The sequence below is a fragment of the Orbicella franksi genome, chromosome 3, assembly GCF_964199315.1.
Source record: "Orbicella franksi chromosome 3, jaOrbFran1.1, whole genome shotgun sequence".
NCBI lineage: Eukaryota > Metazoa > Cnidaria > Anthozoa > Scleractinia > Merulinidae > Orbicella > Orbicella franksi.
In genome coordinates, this window is record NC_138147.1 from 19,817,501 (window position 1) to 19,835,000 (window position 17,500).

The 17,500-nt window shown below is 38.7% G+C and overlaps 1 protein-coding gene and 1 long non-coding RNA gene across 2 annotated transcripts in view; one reads left to right on the forward strand and one right to left on the reverse strand.

Annotated features, from left to right (window-relative positions):
- The window catches only part of LOC145482656 (uncharacterized), a 7,327-nt gene extending 4,434 nt beyond the window's left edge, over positions 1 to 2,893 (reverse strand). Inside the window, exons 1-3 of the long non-coding RNA XR_014048790.1 lie at positions 2,247 to 2,893; positions 2,098 to 2,128; positions 1 to 2,005 (exon numbers count right to left, since the gene is read on the reverse strand). The exon at positions 1 to 2,005 is cut by the window's left edge and continues 4,434 nt beyond it. This is a non-coding gene — a long non-coding RNA (uncharacterized LOC145482656). The remainder of the gene's footprint in view (positions 2,006 to 2,097; positions 2,129 to 2,246) is intronic.
- LOC145482580 (exosome complex component 10-like) overlaps positions 1 to 16,626 on the forward strand; it is a 29,060-nt gene extending 12,434 nt beyond the window's left edge. Inside the window, exons 11-26 of the mRNA XM_081461176.1 lie at positions 2,904 to 3,060; positions 4,505 to 4,585; positions 5,563 to 5,630; positions 6,441 to 6,491; positions 9,723 to 9,840; positions 10,489 to 10,554; positions 10,825 to 10,894; positions 11,167 to 11,270; positions 12,029 to 12,109; positions 12,278 to 12,361; positions 12,952 to 13,006; positions 13,164 to 13,240; positions 13,351 to 13,492; positions 13,833 to 13,903; positions 15,128 to 15,195; positions 16,284 to 16,626. Of these exons, the coding sequence (XP_081317302.1) occupies positions 2,904 to 3,060; positions 4,505 to 4,585; positions 5,563 to 5,630; positions 6,441 to 6,491; positions 9,723 to 9,840; positions 10,489 to 10,554; positions 10,825 to 10,894; positions 11,167 to 11,270; positions 12,029 to 12,109; positions 12,278 to 12,361; positions 12,952 to 13,006; positions 13,164 to 13,240; positions 13,351 to 13,492; positions 13,833 to 13,903; positions 15,128 to 15,195; positions 16,284 to 16,320 (1,330 nt within the window). The 3' untranslated portion in view covers positions 16,321 to 16,626. The remainder of the gene's footprint in view (positions 1 to 2,903; positions 3,061 to 4,504; positions 4,586 to 5,562; positions 5,631 to 6,440; positions 6,492 to 9,722; positions 9,841 to 10,488; positions 10,555 to 10,824; positions 10,895 to 11,166; positions 11,271 to 12,028; positions 12,110 to 12,277; positions 12,362 to 12,951; positions 13,007 to 13,163; positions 13,241 to 13,350; positions 13,493 to 13,832; positions 13,904 to 15,127; positions 15,196 to 16,283) is intronic.
- The last annotated feature ends 874 nt before the right edge of the window (positions 16,627 to 17,500 follow it).

The window sequence follows — 17,500 nt, forward strand, 5'->3', positions numbered from 1 at the left end:
GGGGGAGTTTGCTGAAAAGACAAACAGTAACCCTTGCACATAACTGATGATATATATCTAGGGGCACCTATGCTGCGCCAAAACTCTACGTGTCTTCTAAGACTACCCTTGACTTGCGCCAAAGCTGTCCCACTAGATTCTTCAAACTCACAAGCTTCTTGTACCTCCGAGAGTTGTGCAAACAAAACGTTATCACCTCCGTCACTTTGAGCTTCCATCAGCAAGGCCTCCTGCTCCGGGTCTAACAACTGAGGCACTGCTCAAATAATAGACACTGCTCCTGTTTAAGGTGAGAGGCAGTGGGACTCTGCAGTCCTTCACCCAGTGTCCTGGACGGTTGCAATGGTAGCAGTGGCTGGCACTTTAAGCATATGCTGAACGGCCTAAAATAATGGGAAAATAAAATGAAAACAAGGAAACAGGTTGGACCAGGCGGGTGGGTGGGAAATGAAATAAATGCCAGGATGGAGAACATGAGCGAGAGGAATCTAGTAACTCTTTGAAGCCTTAAATACTAAACACCGACCAATCACAATATCTCTGGAGACACACCCTAACAGCGTGCTCCAACAAAACACGAAAAACATAAACTGCTAACGAACTGTATCAACTTCGTACCAGCGGAAAATACATTTACGTTCTAATTCGCTACGCTCAAACAAACGTAAATTATTTTCCTCTTAAAAACATAGATAAATAAATACAACAAATTGATGGTTGGATGCTCAGACAGTCCAACCGAAAGGACCGAGAACTTCACAAAGTACAAATAAATAGCGATCTTACTGCGAAAAAGCTGCAAATCACTAGAAGTCTTAAATTTTTTCGAAGTGTTACCGGTGTTACTCCTTGCTTCTTTTCGCTTCTTCTCAGCGGCAGCTTTGGCTTTGCGAATCTTCTTCTCATCTTCAGAGTCTGAGGCTAAATCGTTGGACTCATACTCTTGGACAACAAGCCAACCATCTTTGTTCTTGTCAGCAATTTTGATCAACTTCTGACACTTTTTGATGATCCGTTTTCCTTCTGCAACCAACTTTATACTTAATGTCTGCGGCTTCTTTATTGGACTTCGCACTTTGTTCAAACTGCTTCCCTTTCTCTTCCAACTGCAAGGTCAGATAGCCTTTAAAAAGCGAAAAAAACCTCATCGACCAACTCTGACTTCAAAGAAGAGTTTTGAGATATAACGTCGGCTTGGGCAATGGAAGGCACTGAACCACTCTCTACAGTAAGGCTCGCAGGAGTCTTCTCACCCATCGAAATGAAATGAAATAAACATCAGGATGTAGAATGCAAGCAAGAGGAATCTAGCAACTCTTTGAAGCCTTAAATACTAAACACCAACTAATCACAAAATCCCTGGAGACACGCCCTAATGGCGTGCTCCAACAAAACACAAAAAACATAAACTGCTAACAAACTGTATCAACTTCATACCAGCGGAAAATACACAAGGCTGCACTACAGTCAGCTCCCACAAAATTAACGTTTTCAAACGTTTCATTTTGCTGAACTAATGTTTGTGCAGAATATACAAAGTCCTCCTTTCTCTCACAAACATGAAACATTGCAGACCAGGCAAGTTTGCTCTTTTCCCAGTGTCACAATTTAGCAATTGTACTTACTCATAAGTAATAGAGGTAACAAACTTATTTCCTATTCCATAGGTTGTATCAATTAACAAAACACAAGAGCTGGTTATCTGACAACAGTTTTTCACAATTTCATCCAACACTGCATCACAGGAAAAGACTACTCTAGGTGATGGTGTCCACTGCAAATTTCTTAAGTAATTTTCTCTCTGACATAAATCCAACAGTCCAAGAAATTCATCAGTCTTGATATCTTCACTAAGTTTTGCTCTTACATTCTTTACCTGTTGTCTGTTTCTTGGAGGGTCTGACACTGAGTCACACCCCACAGCTCCACCTGCAGCATTCACTGCATCAGAAAATATACATTTATATATATTTTCTTGTTCTTCGTTGGATTGACCTTGTAAGTCCTGCAGCAGGAAATAAACAACACTTCAAATTTATGTTCTCGATTCCTGCAGATTCATAAGCAAACAGGTACTGCTGTTACTGCTGTTTTTACCTCTTCTCCACTACTGTGGGATTCAGCGTTGCTGAGAATAAAGAAGAGAGGGGAAACATTTTAAAAAATTGTACAGTAACTCAGCTCATACATGTACTCAGGCAATGTACTTGCACTCACGAAATGACAAAATTAAACTGTAAAGTCACCTGACTGTTAGGTCCAATACCTCACATTTCTGTTTATAGGAACAAAACAATAATCGTTATGATTGTATTAAGCTTATAAATGTTTGTTCCATCATCAAAATGTTCTTGAGATCAAACAATCACCAACATTCGTGTGATAATCAAAATAATGTATGAAATACCTCTGATTCCTGAATAGACAAAAGCAATTAAACATTATTATAAAGAGACACATTTATGGAACTAAACAATGAAAACAATGACAAAAGACGGAATATACTTACCAAAGGGTGAAGTTCAACGTGTTTTCACTATGTGAAAGATGCCAGCTACAGTATGTAAGAACTCCTGATGAGTATATGGGTCATTAATTATTTTTAGTGCCAGCAGTTTTCCAGTTATAATTAAATTTCAACCTACAACCTGCAACCTGCAAAATATACCTGCCAAAATAAATGTGTCTCTATTGAGGAGAGACATAATTATTATTGTTTGTAACAGAAATAGTTAAATAAATGTGTCTCTATTGAGGAGTGACACACTATAATGACCGAGGTCCTATTAACACAACAGGATCTCACGTCCAACACCTGTACAGACCACTCATTGTGATGTACATGTGTCTTGATTGCTGGGATTGCAAATAAGATTGTGCTGCTTATTTCTTTTTTTTGACAGGCCTCTACCATTAGAGATGGTGCGTTATGCAAGAGAGGATACACATTATTTGCTCTATATCTGTGATCGCTTGCATAATGAGCTTATCAAGAGTGGAAATGCAAACAGCAACTTAATACAATCAGTGTACGCCAGGAGTAAAGATGTCTGCTTGAAGGTCTGTGGGTTGAATCTTGTTGATGAGAGTGAGAGGCACGGTGGCCTCATGGTTAGTGCGCTTATCTCCAGATTGAGTGGTCCGGGTTTGAGCCCTGGCTGGGGACATTGCATTGTGTTCTTGGGTCAGACACTTTACCCTCACAGTGCCTCTCTTCACCCAGGTGTATAAGTGGGTAGCGGCGAGCTTAGTGCTGGGGGTAACCCTGTGATGGACTAGCATCCCATCCAGTCTGGAGAAGAAATACTCCTAGTCGCTTCATGCTACAGAAACCAGGATAAGCCTCGGTCTGATGAGCTTCTTGGCTCATATGCAGACTTTACCTTGTTAATGAGATAACGTTCTAACCAAAATCCTGAAAACTGAGTATACCTACCAGTATTCTTCAAGGCAAGATTTCAGACATTTCACATTGGATTTCGAGTTTGATCTTGAGTCATGGTCATGAGTCGATTTCAAGCAGAAGCCAACTTGGTTGAGTTTAACTTTCAATCCAACTTGCTTGCAGTAACCTTTCACTCTGTTTTGCTTGTGGTTAGATTTCATTATTTTGTTGCTTAGGGCTTCAATGCTATATATACATCTATATATCCATAAAGTGGACAGCGGTTACCCCAAAAATATTAATGGTTATTGTAAAATGGTTATGTTAATTTATTATGATTTATCTTTAGTTTAAACATTTTCTGAATGTCATAGTAACAAGGATTCTATCCACATACAAAAAATAGTCCTACATCAACATTCTGACTTAGGGTAACTTATCTTAAAATCCTGGCTCAAAATCCTGATTTGAAATTCTGACTCGGGACCATAACTCAAAGTGCAGCTTAAAATCGCGCCTTGATAGTCATCTCCTAGAAATGAATGAATGAATGAAAGAATTTCACCTAATAGAGACCCAGAATGTTACTTTTACTACACATGGTTCTTTTTTGATGTGTCATTAATACAGACCAAACAGGATTAGTTTAAGGGGCACTATTATAGTGACTGTGTTGTATCTTTGGATAGAAGAGTACACAAAATACTTCTAGAGCACCAAAATAAAGATGTGACTGAACTGTGGAAGCAGAAGCAAATTTTAATTTGTTTTGCAGGACATTTTCAAGACATCATGACAAAATTTGAAAAAGTCTGCCAAACTTTAAATTCAAAACTAGATCATTAGTTTTAGCTTTCTGTTGATCAAACTAGGCCTGTTTGTTTTTGACTTATGATGCCATGCTCAAAATAGTGCCCCTTTAAACCATTATCGATTTAGAAAGCTGATTACAGGACTTTTCTGCAAAGTTTATAGTTTATAAATATTACAAATAGTCCAAAACCTGTTGGTCTAAAACAGATTTATTATTGTATCACTGTCAGAAAACTGTTCCAGAGTAAGGTCTCTTGTGATACTTTTGTTGATTTGTTTTTGTTATCTTTCTATCTCTTCTTTCAGCGATACGAGAAGCCACTATTTACCAGTGTATCTTTTCAAAAAGTATTGGAAAAACACAAACAGACATTTAACACTGAACAGGTGCTTTTCCTTCTTATCTATATTTGAAAAATAAGACAATTTATTTTGTATTACTAGGGATGCTTTAGAGGTTTTGCATGGTAGCCATGTTGCATGGTAGCCATGTTGCATGGTAGGAACAATGAAAATGTTTTACATTAGAAAGAACATTTTTTCCCATAGGAAAAAGAATCTATTGTTCCTGCCATGCAACATGGCTGCCATGAAAAATCTCTCTACTTGTTACCCAGCCCTTTGCAGTCAAGTGTCTTCAGACACTCTCTTATGGTGCTGTCTGTTTTTAGAAATGTATAATCAGCATTATAAAACAGTAATTTATTTGGCATCCTGACTTTCAACATCTTGACTAAACTGTATTAGAAATAAGGTGATAGCAAGCCACTGTATGTAGAGTCAATCTGATATGGTCATAGCATTGCCAGAACAGAGTGAAGAATCATAAGTGAATACATGTATGATAGATTCTGAAACTGTCTTCACTGTGCTATTAAATCATGAGAGTTCGTACAGTATGCAAAATAACTAAACAGTACAAGTATTACACGTACAAGTATGAGTACTTGTATGAATATATATGCAAGTGTAATATACTTATATTTCAGTCTGTTAAATTTATTTAACATCAACCTGTACAGTTTGCTAGTGTTGCCTCACATGTAGACTCAGGATATTAGAATATTATTCTCCGTTTGCATTTTAGATTTCAAAAAAAATTTTCAAAACCAACTGACCTGTCATAAGCTCTATCATTTCTGTGACCTTAAACAACACTTTGGATGATCTAAGATTACCCACAAGTAAACTTAAAAGGTGAATTTATGTGTGTTAAACAAAACAAGAATTCACTTTCACTCTGCCAGACCAAAGTACATCTTCGTCCCTCACACTCTTCAGTGTCTTGATATTTGATACAAAATTTTATTCATTGTGCTAATTAATTCTGCTATAAAAAGTACTGGTAATTTATTTTTTCACAGATTTGCGCATTTCGCCTTCTTTATGCTTGGAGAGACAATATTGCACGGGAGGAAGATGAAAGTGCTGGGTGAGATTTAATACTTCAATGCATTCTCTCATCTCTGTTCAGACTTTTCCTGCATTTCACTTTGCTGCGTGTAAACAACACCACCATGAAAAGAGGGAAGGGATTTTCACGCTTGTTTTATGTTTTTGTCCACTCCGACTTTAACTCAGCACCACTGTTCAATGGAAGGTCAGAAGGTCGATTATACATTGTATCAAGCAAAAAATAGTTTTCAACATTTATGCCAAATGCAGACACATACATATCCATAATGTTAATTTTTTGAGGTACTTTTCCAGCACACCTCATGAATGCAGATCCGTTTCTGGCTGTGGAAAATATATGCTAAACAAAAATTAATTCTGAGTCCAAGGAGACTAGATACCACTTATGTTTTTTTTGTTGTTGTGAGAGGTGATGGGGAAGTCATGGATTTGTAGATAACAGTGTCCATGTCTCCTGTGTAGTAGCGCATCAATGCAAGAAATAATCCCTCTCAGTCTTAGGGAAATAATTAAAAAAGATTGCAAATTACTCGCCTTCTGATCTGCCTGTTGTTTTCAAAACCTTCTTTTGTTATTTAATATGTTAAGTGGTTCACTGTCCTGAAGATGCTATACAGATATTCAGTCTGTTGCTTAAAGAAAACTGTAAGTCTACTGAAATTAGAATACATTTACACGTACATAAATTAGTTTTATTTGTCTTTGATCAGGCAAGAAAGTACACTGTATTAATGTGTTGGTGTTATGTCATGACAATTAAGAAGCCGATTCATTTTCAGTTTTGATAGTTTTTCTTTAAGACGATTCATTTATTGCTCTTTTTCAGCTTTGTTCTTCCAAACCACATGATGTTCCAGATTGCAGAAACCATGCCAAGGTTTGTATACTTGATATCATAACCTCGACTAATTTGTAATGTGCCTTGTGAAATTGTACTCTCAGATTACGTAACGCAGTAAAGAGTGTAGGTAACTCAGTAAAGACGTTAGTTTTTTTCATCTCACAGAGTCTTAGATTTACACGTACTATTTCCACCAATCAGTAATAATTTAAAAGTTGTAGCATGTACTTTGACATTCTTACCTTCTGACCAGGGAAATTGGCAATTCTTTGAACAGCACTATACCCAGTATCACCTAAGCAGAGTATAAACCAATCATTACCAGTGTGCTTGAGGTTTGAACAAAGACATTGCTTGAAATCTGTAAACTTTACTTGTAAAGTATAGTTAACCACAAGAGCTTATTATTACTGTCCATCGATATGTCTCAGCCACAGACATGCTATTCTGTTATTGTGTAAGTGCATTACAAACTTGCCAAGGAACTTGATACCATAAACAATGGACACTACTAGCTATGTTGTCTTGGTATCCTTATCAACAATTAAAGTGCACCTAACCCCAAAATTTTTTTTTCGCCAAAACGAATCTAGACTTTATTCGAAGCATTTGGGCGAAGAAATTTTTGAATTTGGTTGAATCCTCGATTTTCTATGCCCTTTCAAAGTCGCGCTTGAAGGTTTCACGACCGCGTTTTAGGGAGTCTGGGGCGGCGGTACCTAATGACGTCTACCCAGGAACCAAACACAGTGGCGCCTCAGTCAACTCTCTGTATTTGCTCGAGAAAATGGAACACAAAACTAATCGTTCCGATGTATTTTGGGACTAAAACGTCCAAGTTTTGTCTCAGAATCATTTCTTTTTCGTCACTGGAGTCAGAGTTAAGTTTCGATTCGGAAGACTCCGAAATAAACTTCGATCGAGCACGTTCGACAACTGTGAACTCACTGCTTAGAGCTTTGAGAACAATTTACAATATTTCAAGCGACGAAGGGGAAGACGTCTTTGCGGACGAGTTGCTTGTATATTAGGAATGGAAAGCTAGATACGAAGTGGAGGAGCAGGCAAACGAAAAGCAGGAAAGAAAACTCAAGGACTGCTTTGGATGGTAATTTCGTCAACTAAACATAAGATTCCCACGCATGTTTATAGCCCGTTTACATTTGTCCTTAGCGAGAATGTATTTTATCAAGGTGTGATTGTTCTGTTAAATCCAGCTTGTGTTTTACTTTCAGTTGAATGCTTCATGTTTATAAGAGCGACGTACGTGTCGCAGTTTTCGAGACTTGATGACCTCCAAAACATTGGCTTCGATCGATTGAAAATCGTATTGTTTGGACCTGTATTTTTGAAGCTGCGGGAAGCAAGGCGGAAGGAAACATTTCATACAATTACCGATTTCACATTTTCACACGTTTTAAGTCGTAACTCCAAATAACCAATGTAAATTGTTCTCAAAGTTTGCAGCGAAATTTGTCGGATAAGCGAAAAGGATGTGTTCCCTAAGGGGTCCGCACATGTTACGCGGTCGTATTTTCGACGCTATATCACAGAATCTTTGTCGCACTGCTGATTTCCAAACCTTCGAAAAACTCTGTGAGTCTAACAATTTTGTTATCATGTAATTCTAAAGGATTAATCTTCGACTTTCATCTAAATCGAAAGAGAAATAAGTGTTGATTAGCGGCGTACAGTTGCGATCTATTTACATATCAGTATAACGCTTCTTGATCATGATCGGATCACACAACTTTGTATGTTATAAATACTGCGGGATTGGAAGAGATAGGTTGTAGGTAGTATTTCTACAAATTGCTGGTTAGCTTTAAGCAGAAAATTTATGAAAATAGCGTTCGAAAGTCTGCGGAACAAATTCCAGTGAGAGTTCTTCAATGGTTCTCACAGATTCAGTTCGCTTGTTTCGGTTCGACAAAATCAACTATCGTTTACGTCTTTGTTGCACCATTAGCCGATCATCGTCAGTTAATTGTACAGTATATCTTTCTTTAAATCTGGAATATTGCTGCAACAGCCGATAGCACCTCTGGAAGGCGTTTCTGCGCACTTTTCGAATGTGTATTGCACCATCCTGAAGGAAATGAGAGGACGTGAGATATCCAACCTTCCTGGGTAGACGTCACAAGAGCCGCTAGACCCATTCTCCTCAAACTCGGTCGTGAAACAAAATGGCGGTGTTTTGGAGCTATTTTCGAGATTTCGTCGGGGCACAGAAAATCGAGGATTTAACGGAATCCAAAAATTTTTTCGCAGAACTATTTCAAATAACAAGGAGATTCGTTCTAGCGAAAAAAAATTTTTGGGGTTAGGTGCACTTTAAGGCTCATGTCAGAGGTATTAATCCTATCCATTACTTTTGTATGCTTGTCTTATGTTATCAGTTTTACTATCTGCTGCATATCCGGTCTCAACAAACAGTACTCATGAACATGTTATGCTACACCAGTCTTTGTACAAGTAACACGATAGGCACGTCAGCTTTTTTTTCTTGGCTAGTTTACACTGTTTCCTTTCCCTCCTCTACCCCCCTATAAATAAACTTGGACTACTGGCCTGGGTGCACACCTTCCACTTAGCTATCGCCTGCGTCAGGCTGGGTGGGTCCCTTACCCCACCTTATTCTTGCCTACCTAAGCAGCTAGGTTGGGGGGCTTCGTTCTCTGGGTGAGTGCGCTATCACCCCAATTCATTCACTGGGTGTGTCCGCCAACCGCCCAAGTTTCTGCTTTGGGGTTTGTGTCCGCTAACCGCCCCACGTTGTGTTTATGCTTTGAGGTTTGAGTCCACTAACCACCCAATTATCTGTCCAGGGTGTGTCGCTACCACCCACTCTCGTTGCTATCCCAGGGAGCACCCAGTGTCCATGGTCTCATTTACTGCCAGATTTGTCTTGTTATTTTTGTCCATACCATATTGTTAGAGAGCGAGTTGTTGTTAAATGGGAAAAAAACACTACATGAATTAAATTTTGTACTAATTAAGAGTCCCTGTCCATAAATATGCAAAATAACTCAGCAAGAGTTATTTTAGCAGTTATATTTTAAATACTGCAAATCTAAGATAGATAACTTCCCCTAGAGTACATGTCCTGACATGTCAAGTTTATGTGTAGCAAAGAAAAAAAACAACAGGATGTATGAAAAGATATTCCTCAATATGACTTCTGAAGCAGTGAGTCTGCACTTTGCCCCTTGTCTTTCACCCATGTAACTGCAAACAATAAAATTGTTGTGCTATTGCTATTTTCAGGGAGGCCCAAGGTGTTCTGGCTTGTTGTAATCCAGTTCCCACACTTGTTAAGCAGTATGTGCATGAAATCCACCTGCTGATTTTGCAAGCAAAAGAACTGGCACTTGCTGCAAACAAGGTTTGCATATATCTGTGACATACAGTCCTTTATTAATTAAAATAATTGGCAGAATCGGCTGTGTGGAGACCCACAGCTTGATCCTGGCTAGGATCCTTAGCTCTACTTTCACTCGTTGTGCAAAGAAGGTTCCATGCAATAGCCTGAAACTGGTGAACTTTGCAGCTGGATTATTGGGTTCAGTTCTGTGCTTGCCAGATGGGCAAGTGAAGTTTTCTGGGAAAATGTTTCAGGAAATTCAAATTACAGACCTTAGTAAAACTAATTAATTATGATAACAAACTTGGGGGGGGGGGGGGGGGTTGATAATGAGTTTGATAGTGATAATGACTTTAAAGGATACATCTCCTCCCCAGTGCCTTTGTCTTTAGCCTCTCAAAATTTTCAAATGGCTGTTTTGTTACTAGTAAGCTCTGCAGTATTTCAGATTGATCATCATTGCTGAAGGGTCAGCATCTGTGCATAGCTAGGTTCAATGCTTTACTTGTACATGTAGTTTGTAAGGTCTTGGAAATCAGACTATGAAATATTTCAAATGTAGTTACCTTTATTTTTGAGTGTTATGCCTTGAAATATTCATGAATAATTTTCAATTGGGACATAGCATGTACAGCAGCAAGTTTATGTTTTACTGAACTATAATTGCAGAGCTCTTCGTCTGTGGGTGCTACATCAGAAGTTGACTCAGGAAACACTACAGAACACAGTGCCTCGGTAAGAACAACGTGTGCAATTGTAGTACTTCAGGAACAACATGTCCTGTTGATGTGACGTTTCAATTGATTTTCATTAAATAGTTTTCAAACAGTGATAAAGTGCCAAGGGGGTGTCGGTCAGCTTAGTAGGCCTGTAATGTGTATTAAGGAATACAGAAACAGTCCTATGCATGCATAATTTGTAAGCAAATGGTGTACTGAGAGTTACTCATACCGTATCGTCACTGTTTTGTGGTTTTTATTTTTTTTCTTCTTCTTCTTTTAATAGACAAGTACAACTCTCTGTCGGCCACCACTGATCAATCCAGACTCAAAATCAAATCACTTACTTGTTAATGGTGAGGCTTAGGTCTCTGTAGTTACTGCATTTATTGTTTTGCTGTGTCATCCTTATCATTTCCTGGGACTAACAATGTTAATGAATGTAACTCTAGATTCCGGTTTTATAACTATGCTATTTGCCTGTTTGTTGTTGTTGTTGTTGTTGTTTTTGTTTTTTTCTCGTGTGTAGGAATCCACCTTTCATTTATCTTTTACCTCTAGCTACATTACTTCTACACCTGTGTAGACCCATGCATGGACTTCCTCCTTCATTTTTTTATCTCTTCAGGTGATTCCTTACTTGTTAGTGCAGCCTCGCCAAGTTCGTTTGGTCATGTTATTGTATCAGGACCTCCTGTACCTAAAGCAAGCCCAGCTATATTACTATTTGAGGTATTATTATCTTGTTATAATCACGGCAGCCGTTTGCAAAAATTTAGGAGTTCAATTAACCGCACCCATACCTCTGACACAGTTGCTAATGTTGTTCTATAAACCCGGAAAAGAACACCCTTAAGAGAGACAGTAGGATTTATAATGACAGCATAATTTATACTCTAACATGGCAATAGAAAAACATTGTTTGAAAAAATGCTCTTCTGTTTGAATCTCCTTATCTTATTGGATTACAGTTTTGAAATGCACTCAAATTTTCAAGAAAAAGTATGCTAAGAAATTATCAAAGAAAGTACTTCGAATCGATCACTATTTCGGTATCACTGTACCGTGGTTTGGAAATGAATGCAGAATAGAGAGAAACTGAAAGGTTGTTGATGTCTTTACACATCGAAGATTCTGTCACCTCACCAGATCAACATTGCGAACCAAACATAAGTTTGTTTAGTGTCCTATTTGTTACGTGCTGACTACCTGGCAAGTTACATTAGTACAGCTGTGAGTTGAACTGGGGACTGTGGCAGACCACTGCTAGTGTCACAGAAGCCCTGTTACATTGACATGTGTTGTTAGTATTATTTGAGTACAAAAGCGATACTTAAGATGCATCTTACTTTAGGAGAACATCGTGAATCTGGCCTCGGAACTCTGATTTCTTAGCCATGCCACCTTCAGTTTTGAGATGTTAATGATTTAACAACCATCCAGACTTACATATACTGTATATACTTAGCTACTGCTCCATATTGTTTCAGATTTCTAATGATGAACAACTTACTGATGGACAGAAGAAAGCGGAAAAAATCAAGGCTTCTTTTGAGAACCCATTTCAAAAAGTTAGTTACTATCACTTTATTGTATTTTTTATGGCTTTTTCAACAGTTTCTTGGCTCAAGCAAAGTCGACAGAACTAAAGAAGTGAATATATGCAGTATGTATTTTGCATTTGCGTAGTATTCTCGACAGTAATACTTGCTTGACTGACGCTGTGGATTTTCTTTTAGTTCCTTCCGGTGAAAAGTCACTCAGAGACGACAGAAGGCACAACCACTGTAGATGAACTTCAAAGTCATGAGCAAGTACACAGGGTCCGTGTTCTCTCTTTTTTCAATTTAGAGGTGCTTTTATAGAGCAATAACCTGCATATTAACTTCAGGGATTTTTTTTTTCCGACTACGTGCCTGATTTAGTGCAACCCACCTGCACATGTAGATTTTCTCTGAAATGACTCTCAAATGTTGGGGTATTATGTAGCTACTCCCAAAGCATTGAAATTTTTTTATATCATACGTCGGAGAACCCAGAAGGGTTTCATAAAACATTGTGACGTCTGTTACACGAAGAACATGTGATGGTTGAGGAGGACAAGTTAAAAAAATCGTGCTGTTCTTCCAGGGAAGAGTATGTACTACGAGCTCACTAGCTACGATCCATTTTTTTTTTTACCCAGCAAACTTGAACTCATTAGTTAACCCCCTTCCAAGAGAACCAGCAAAAATCGTCATCACTGCAAGTCCAAGGAAGCCGAATCAACAAATTAATAATCTTATGATCGTGGTTTTCAAATTCTAGATAACAAGTACGCTCACGCCTTCGCAAGCTCACTCTCTACGCCCAACCCCTACCACCACAATTACCGTAGTGTCATGTCATTTCTCTTTCTTTGTTCTCGTTATAGATTAATCAGCAATGGAGACAAGCGACACAGCTAAATACTTCTCCTTCAGCATCAGGTAACGATCTGCCTTTTAAGATTTGAAGGAGAGAATGGTGAATACCAAAAGAATATGTTTTTTCTACATGTACTATCATTTGTCTCAATTATCGTTTTTCTTCAGCTTTCGAGTCATTCTGAACGTTCTATTTGTTCTTGTTGCTTGTTTATTGTAGAACCAAATGCTGGACATAAAAGACATCATTCAGATAGCGAGGAAACATCAGAAGATTTAACACCGTTGAGAAATAGAGTGAGTGTGACGTGCTGGTTTTCTACATTTTTCGCTTAGAGTAAAAAAAAGTGTTTTATTTCTCGATGGTGTTTAAATTCTTGTTGTTCTAATTTTGTTTACGTGGCCAGACTGGAAAGTCTGCTTCAAAGAAAAGAAAAACCTCACCAGGCACTTCTAAAAATGGAGGTGAAGAGGAAGAATCAAGCACGCAGCCTGGCAGAGCTTTTGTGCCGTTCAACTACTCCGATGTGGATTATTCAACATTCACTGGTAAGAAAGAACAACAAGAAAATTCACTAACCTGTATTACTAGAATTCTACTGGTATACTAATGTAAATGCTGTAATCTGATTGGTTAAGCTATAGTGGGCTAACAGCCATTGCGCAATAGCTGTAGGTGACCACATTTTCCCGTTTTTCTTAAGTTTTAGAGGAACATTTAAATACAAGTAAGTAGTTACGTCCTTGAGAAACCTAAAGGTTATTAATAATGCATATTAAGCATTAGCATGAGACGGTTATTGGAGTGGCAGTGAATTTTGATTGCCAAAACCCGAGAACGCCAGGATTATTGTAATGAAATATCAATTAAGTGTGTGTTTATTAACAGGTGATAAAGAGAAAGAGACCAAAGACAAGACAGTTGTTTTTAATCCTTATAGCTCATCACGTGACTCCAAAGTAAGCACCAGTTTTCTTTACCAGATCCCGACATGCAGTCGAGGGTTTGCATAACTTGCAAGAATTCTCCCAACCCCCGAGTGTTTAGATGAGGTTATGTAAACACAGGAAAACCTTATCCATTGCTCTTTTGGAATATTTCTCAAAAATAATTCGACAACCTTGTTTATACATAATCTCATCTTAGCACACCTATTGACCAATGAGAGCAGGCGTGCTATCTTAAATATTTTTTTTAAATTAGTGTTGTCGGTAGATAAGAATGTACAGAAGGAAACCCAGTTGGAAATATGCAAAAGATATAAGTGTATTCAGTTAGCCACCGACGGTGGCCAACAGCTTGTCAACAAAACTAACACCACTACTGGTGTAGTGCTGGCCAGTCCTGACCTGCAGTCTTTGTTGCTCACTCAACAAACTGTAGTTCGTATAGTGTGATCGTCCGGGTGAGTGTAGTTCTGAAAAGAACTGTTGTTGGTGACTGACGTTTCGACAACCTGAGCGGAAGTCATCTTCAGAGTCAAGTGAATAGTGTTTGTCAGTCGATGATGTTATAAGTCTGGTCCGTTGAACGTGATTGGTCAGTATAGCCACGATGGTATTGGCTGAAAGACTCGTGTAGAGTTTGTCATCAGTCATTGGTGGGTTTCGATCCGTCTATTGTTAGTCAAATAGGTCGGTTTTGGTCTGTGTATTGTTAAATCGGTCTGTTAGAAGTCCGTTTGTCGGTTTCGTTTCTGTCGTGGATAAGTCGTTTGCAAGGCGCCGGTAGTTGTTGACATCTGTTAAGAGGCGTTACGAACTACTGACTACGAACTACTGATACTCCTGGGTTCAAACCATTTACTGTGTCAACAAACTGTGGTGAAGGTGTAATGGCCTCATGGTTAGTGCGCTCGATCCCGGATCGAGCGGTCCAGGTTCGAGCCCTGGTCGGGGACATTGTGTTGTGTTCTTGGGCAAGACACTTTACTCTCACAGTGCCTCGCTCCACCCAGGTGTATAAATGGGTACTGGCGAATTTAATGCTGGGGGTAACCCTGCGATGGACTAGGATTCCATCCAGAGTGGGGGAGGGAGTAGAAATATCCCTAGTTGCTTCATGCTACAGAAACCGGGATAAGCTCCGGCCTGATGGACCACTTGGCTCGTATTGAAACTTTACCTTATGTTACTAACAAACTGTGCATATACTCAGTTTCTCCCGTGATCTTTTTGTAACAGTCAGCAGGGCCACGGTCTAAAGTACACATGAAATCTGGACAGAAAAGTCTAACGTTTTCCTCAAACAAGTAAGTTGTTAGCGACCATTATTATCTCAGTGTGAACGGCACGATGTAAAGTGCAGATGGTCAAGTTATCAGCCAAGAGGGGAGAAAACCCAGAGAAAAGTGATATCGAAGAGTGCATTCACACTTAGTAAAAGAGCAAGAGTATTTTGTAATGATAAGTGTTAGTAAACACATCTATTGCGACCTTTGCTCAACCTATAAAGTGCGGAACATGTTTTAGCAAACGCCTGTGTCAGTTAGATTTCCTTTGACAAGACATACTATATCTTTCACACAGAGTTTGTAGCCTTTAAACAGTTCATGTGAAAAGTAGATTACTTTCTCTATTCTCGTAACAACGTTCCAAGTCATTTCCTTCTCAGTATAGACCGTTAGAGTAACAATACAGTGGAACCCCGCCCGCGGTCACCTCGTTATTACAGCCACTTTTTTGTCCCGGCCAAACGCCCATACATTTTCTTATAGGAAAACTCCGTTAATGCGGCCACCCCGTTAATACGGCCAACGGCCACATTCTGAAATCCCAACCTGTGTAATCCCTTACAATTTTACCCTGTTTATATGGCCACTTAAACCAGTTATGGTCATCTTTCCGTTCTTAATATTGTATGTAGAGATAGAAGTTTCAATTTTTAAAAATTATAGCTGCATTCTGGATGCTTATTAAAGAACAGTTGTTTAGAAGTGCAATTGTGATGTATTTGTTAGCTCCTGTTAAGATGTTACTCAATTTGGACCAGTCATGAAATTTGACTCTACCCAGTTAAAACGGCCAACATATTATTGGCCCGTTGGTGACCGTATTAACAAGGTTCCATTGTACTTGTACATCCTAAGCCTCACGTTCATGTGAAAAATTCTTTGTCTAGAAACATAAACACGAGTCTAAGGATGTATAAAGTATCGTAATTCAAATTTAGGCCTCATCTATTAAAAGTGTCCATTGAATGAGGACTGGCGACGATGTTTTGATGCGACATTCCGAACTTACTCAAAGTCTAACGCAAGTCCCGAAAGTTGCGAAGTAGACAAAAGTGAAACAAATACGAAATACGTTTTAAGACAGCACGTTACTCTGTTTTTTGTAGGCAAACAAGTCAGAAGAAGAAATGGCCTCGCAGATGACATGACTGAATTTTAATCAGAAGAATTTTATTTCAACTGGGTCTTAGTTAAGCTAGCTTCTCCTTCATGTGCTGACGTGACGCAAAATAAGTTGACTCGCAATTGATTTATAAGCAATGTTTTCTCATTTCTAGTCTATACATGAAGAACGCCCTCTTAATTATTTTAGCGAAATTTCACAATAATTTTAATTTCTGTTCTACTTCGGTGGATTTTAGTCCAGTGGTAAAAGTGGTTGTAACCGTATTATGAAGACTAATTAGTTCAAGAATTATAAATAAAACTGTGCGACAGGCGTTTGACTTTCATGGTGTTTGATAGTGAATGGCTGAGGGAAAATACTGGAAACTATGGGAGTTTTCCACTCCAAAAAATTCTGAAACTTTTGAAACGGGGACAAAACGTAAGGAACTTTCTTCGGGAAAGCTTCCAGAAAATCCAAGAATTTTTAATTTCCGATGAGCGAACCACGGTGGAAATTCCTGGGTTCCCAGTTAATGAACTTCTAAGTAGGAGGCTATCTTGAATACAGCTTCCTTGGAATTCTATGGGAACAATCTACTTCACACACTGTCGTCAGAAAACTCGTTGGAAACTTGAAATGCTCAGCTTTCTTTCGTGGTTTTCAAAGCGTAACAGATATTTGAGAACACAGATCTTTCTCATTTGGTTGGCTTTTAACCAGGGTATGTTAAAGGCGAGTAGCACTGTTCCAGGGAATTGCCTTTTCCTGCTTTTTCTACTATTAGTTCTTTATTTATTGCTGAAAGTGGAAACTTGCATTTAAGAGAGAGAAAGCATTTCCCATGTCTCTATCCTGTTTGGTAGAATTTTTACTTGTATACTAATGCTGATTGCAAATGCTGCAATCTGATTGGCTGAGCTAACGTACCCTGACATCCAGATTTTGAGCTGAAGGGTGCTCACCATTTAGCCAAAAAAATCCGGAAATTTCGGTTGAAAGTCAAATCGAACAGTAATTTTTCGGAAAATCCGTTCGGAAATTGTACACTACCTCCAGAGGTAGTCCTCTTTTCCCCGTTCGGAACGGAATGACGGAAATTTCCAAACCATTTTCTTAATTTTCTATTTTCCGGTCTTTCATCAGCCGAAAACAATTGTAGTCCTGCTGTTAAGAGCCAAAAATAACCAGAATTGTTCATTTTGTGATTAAAGCATG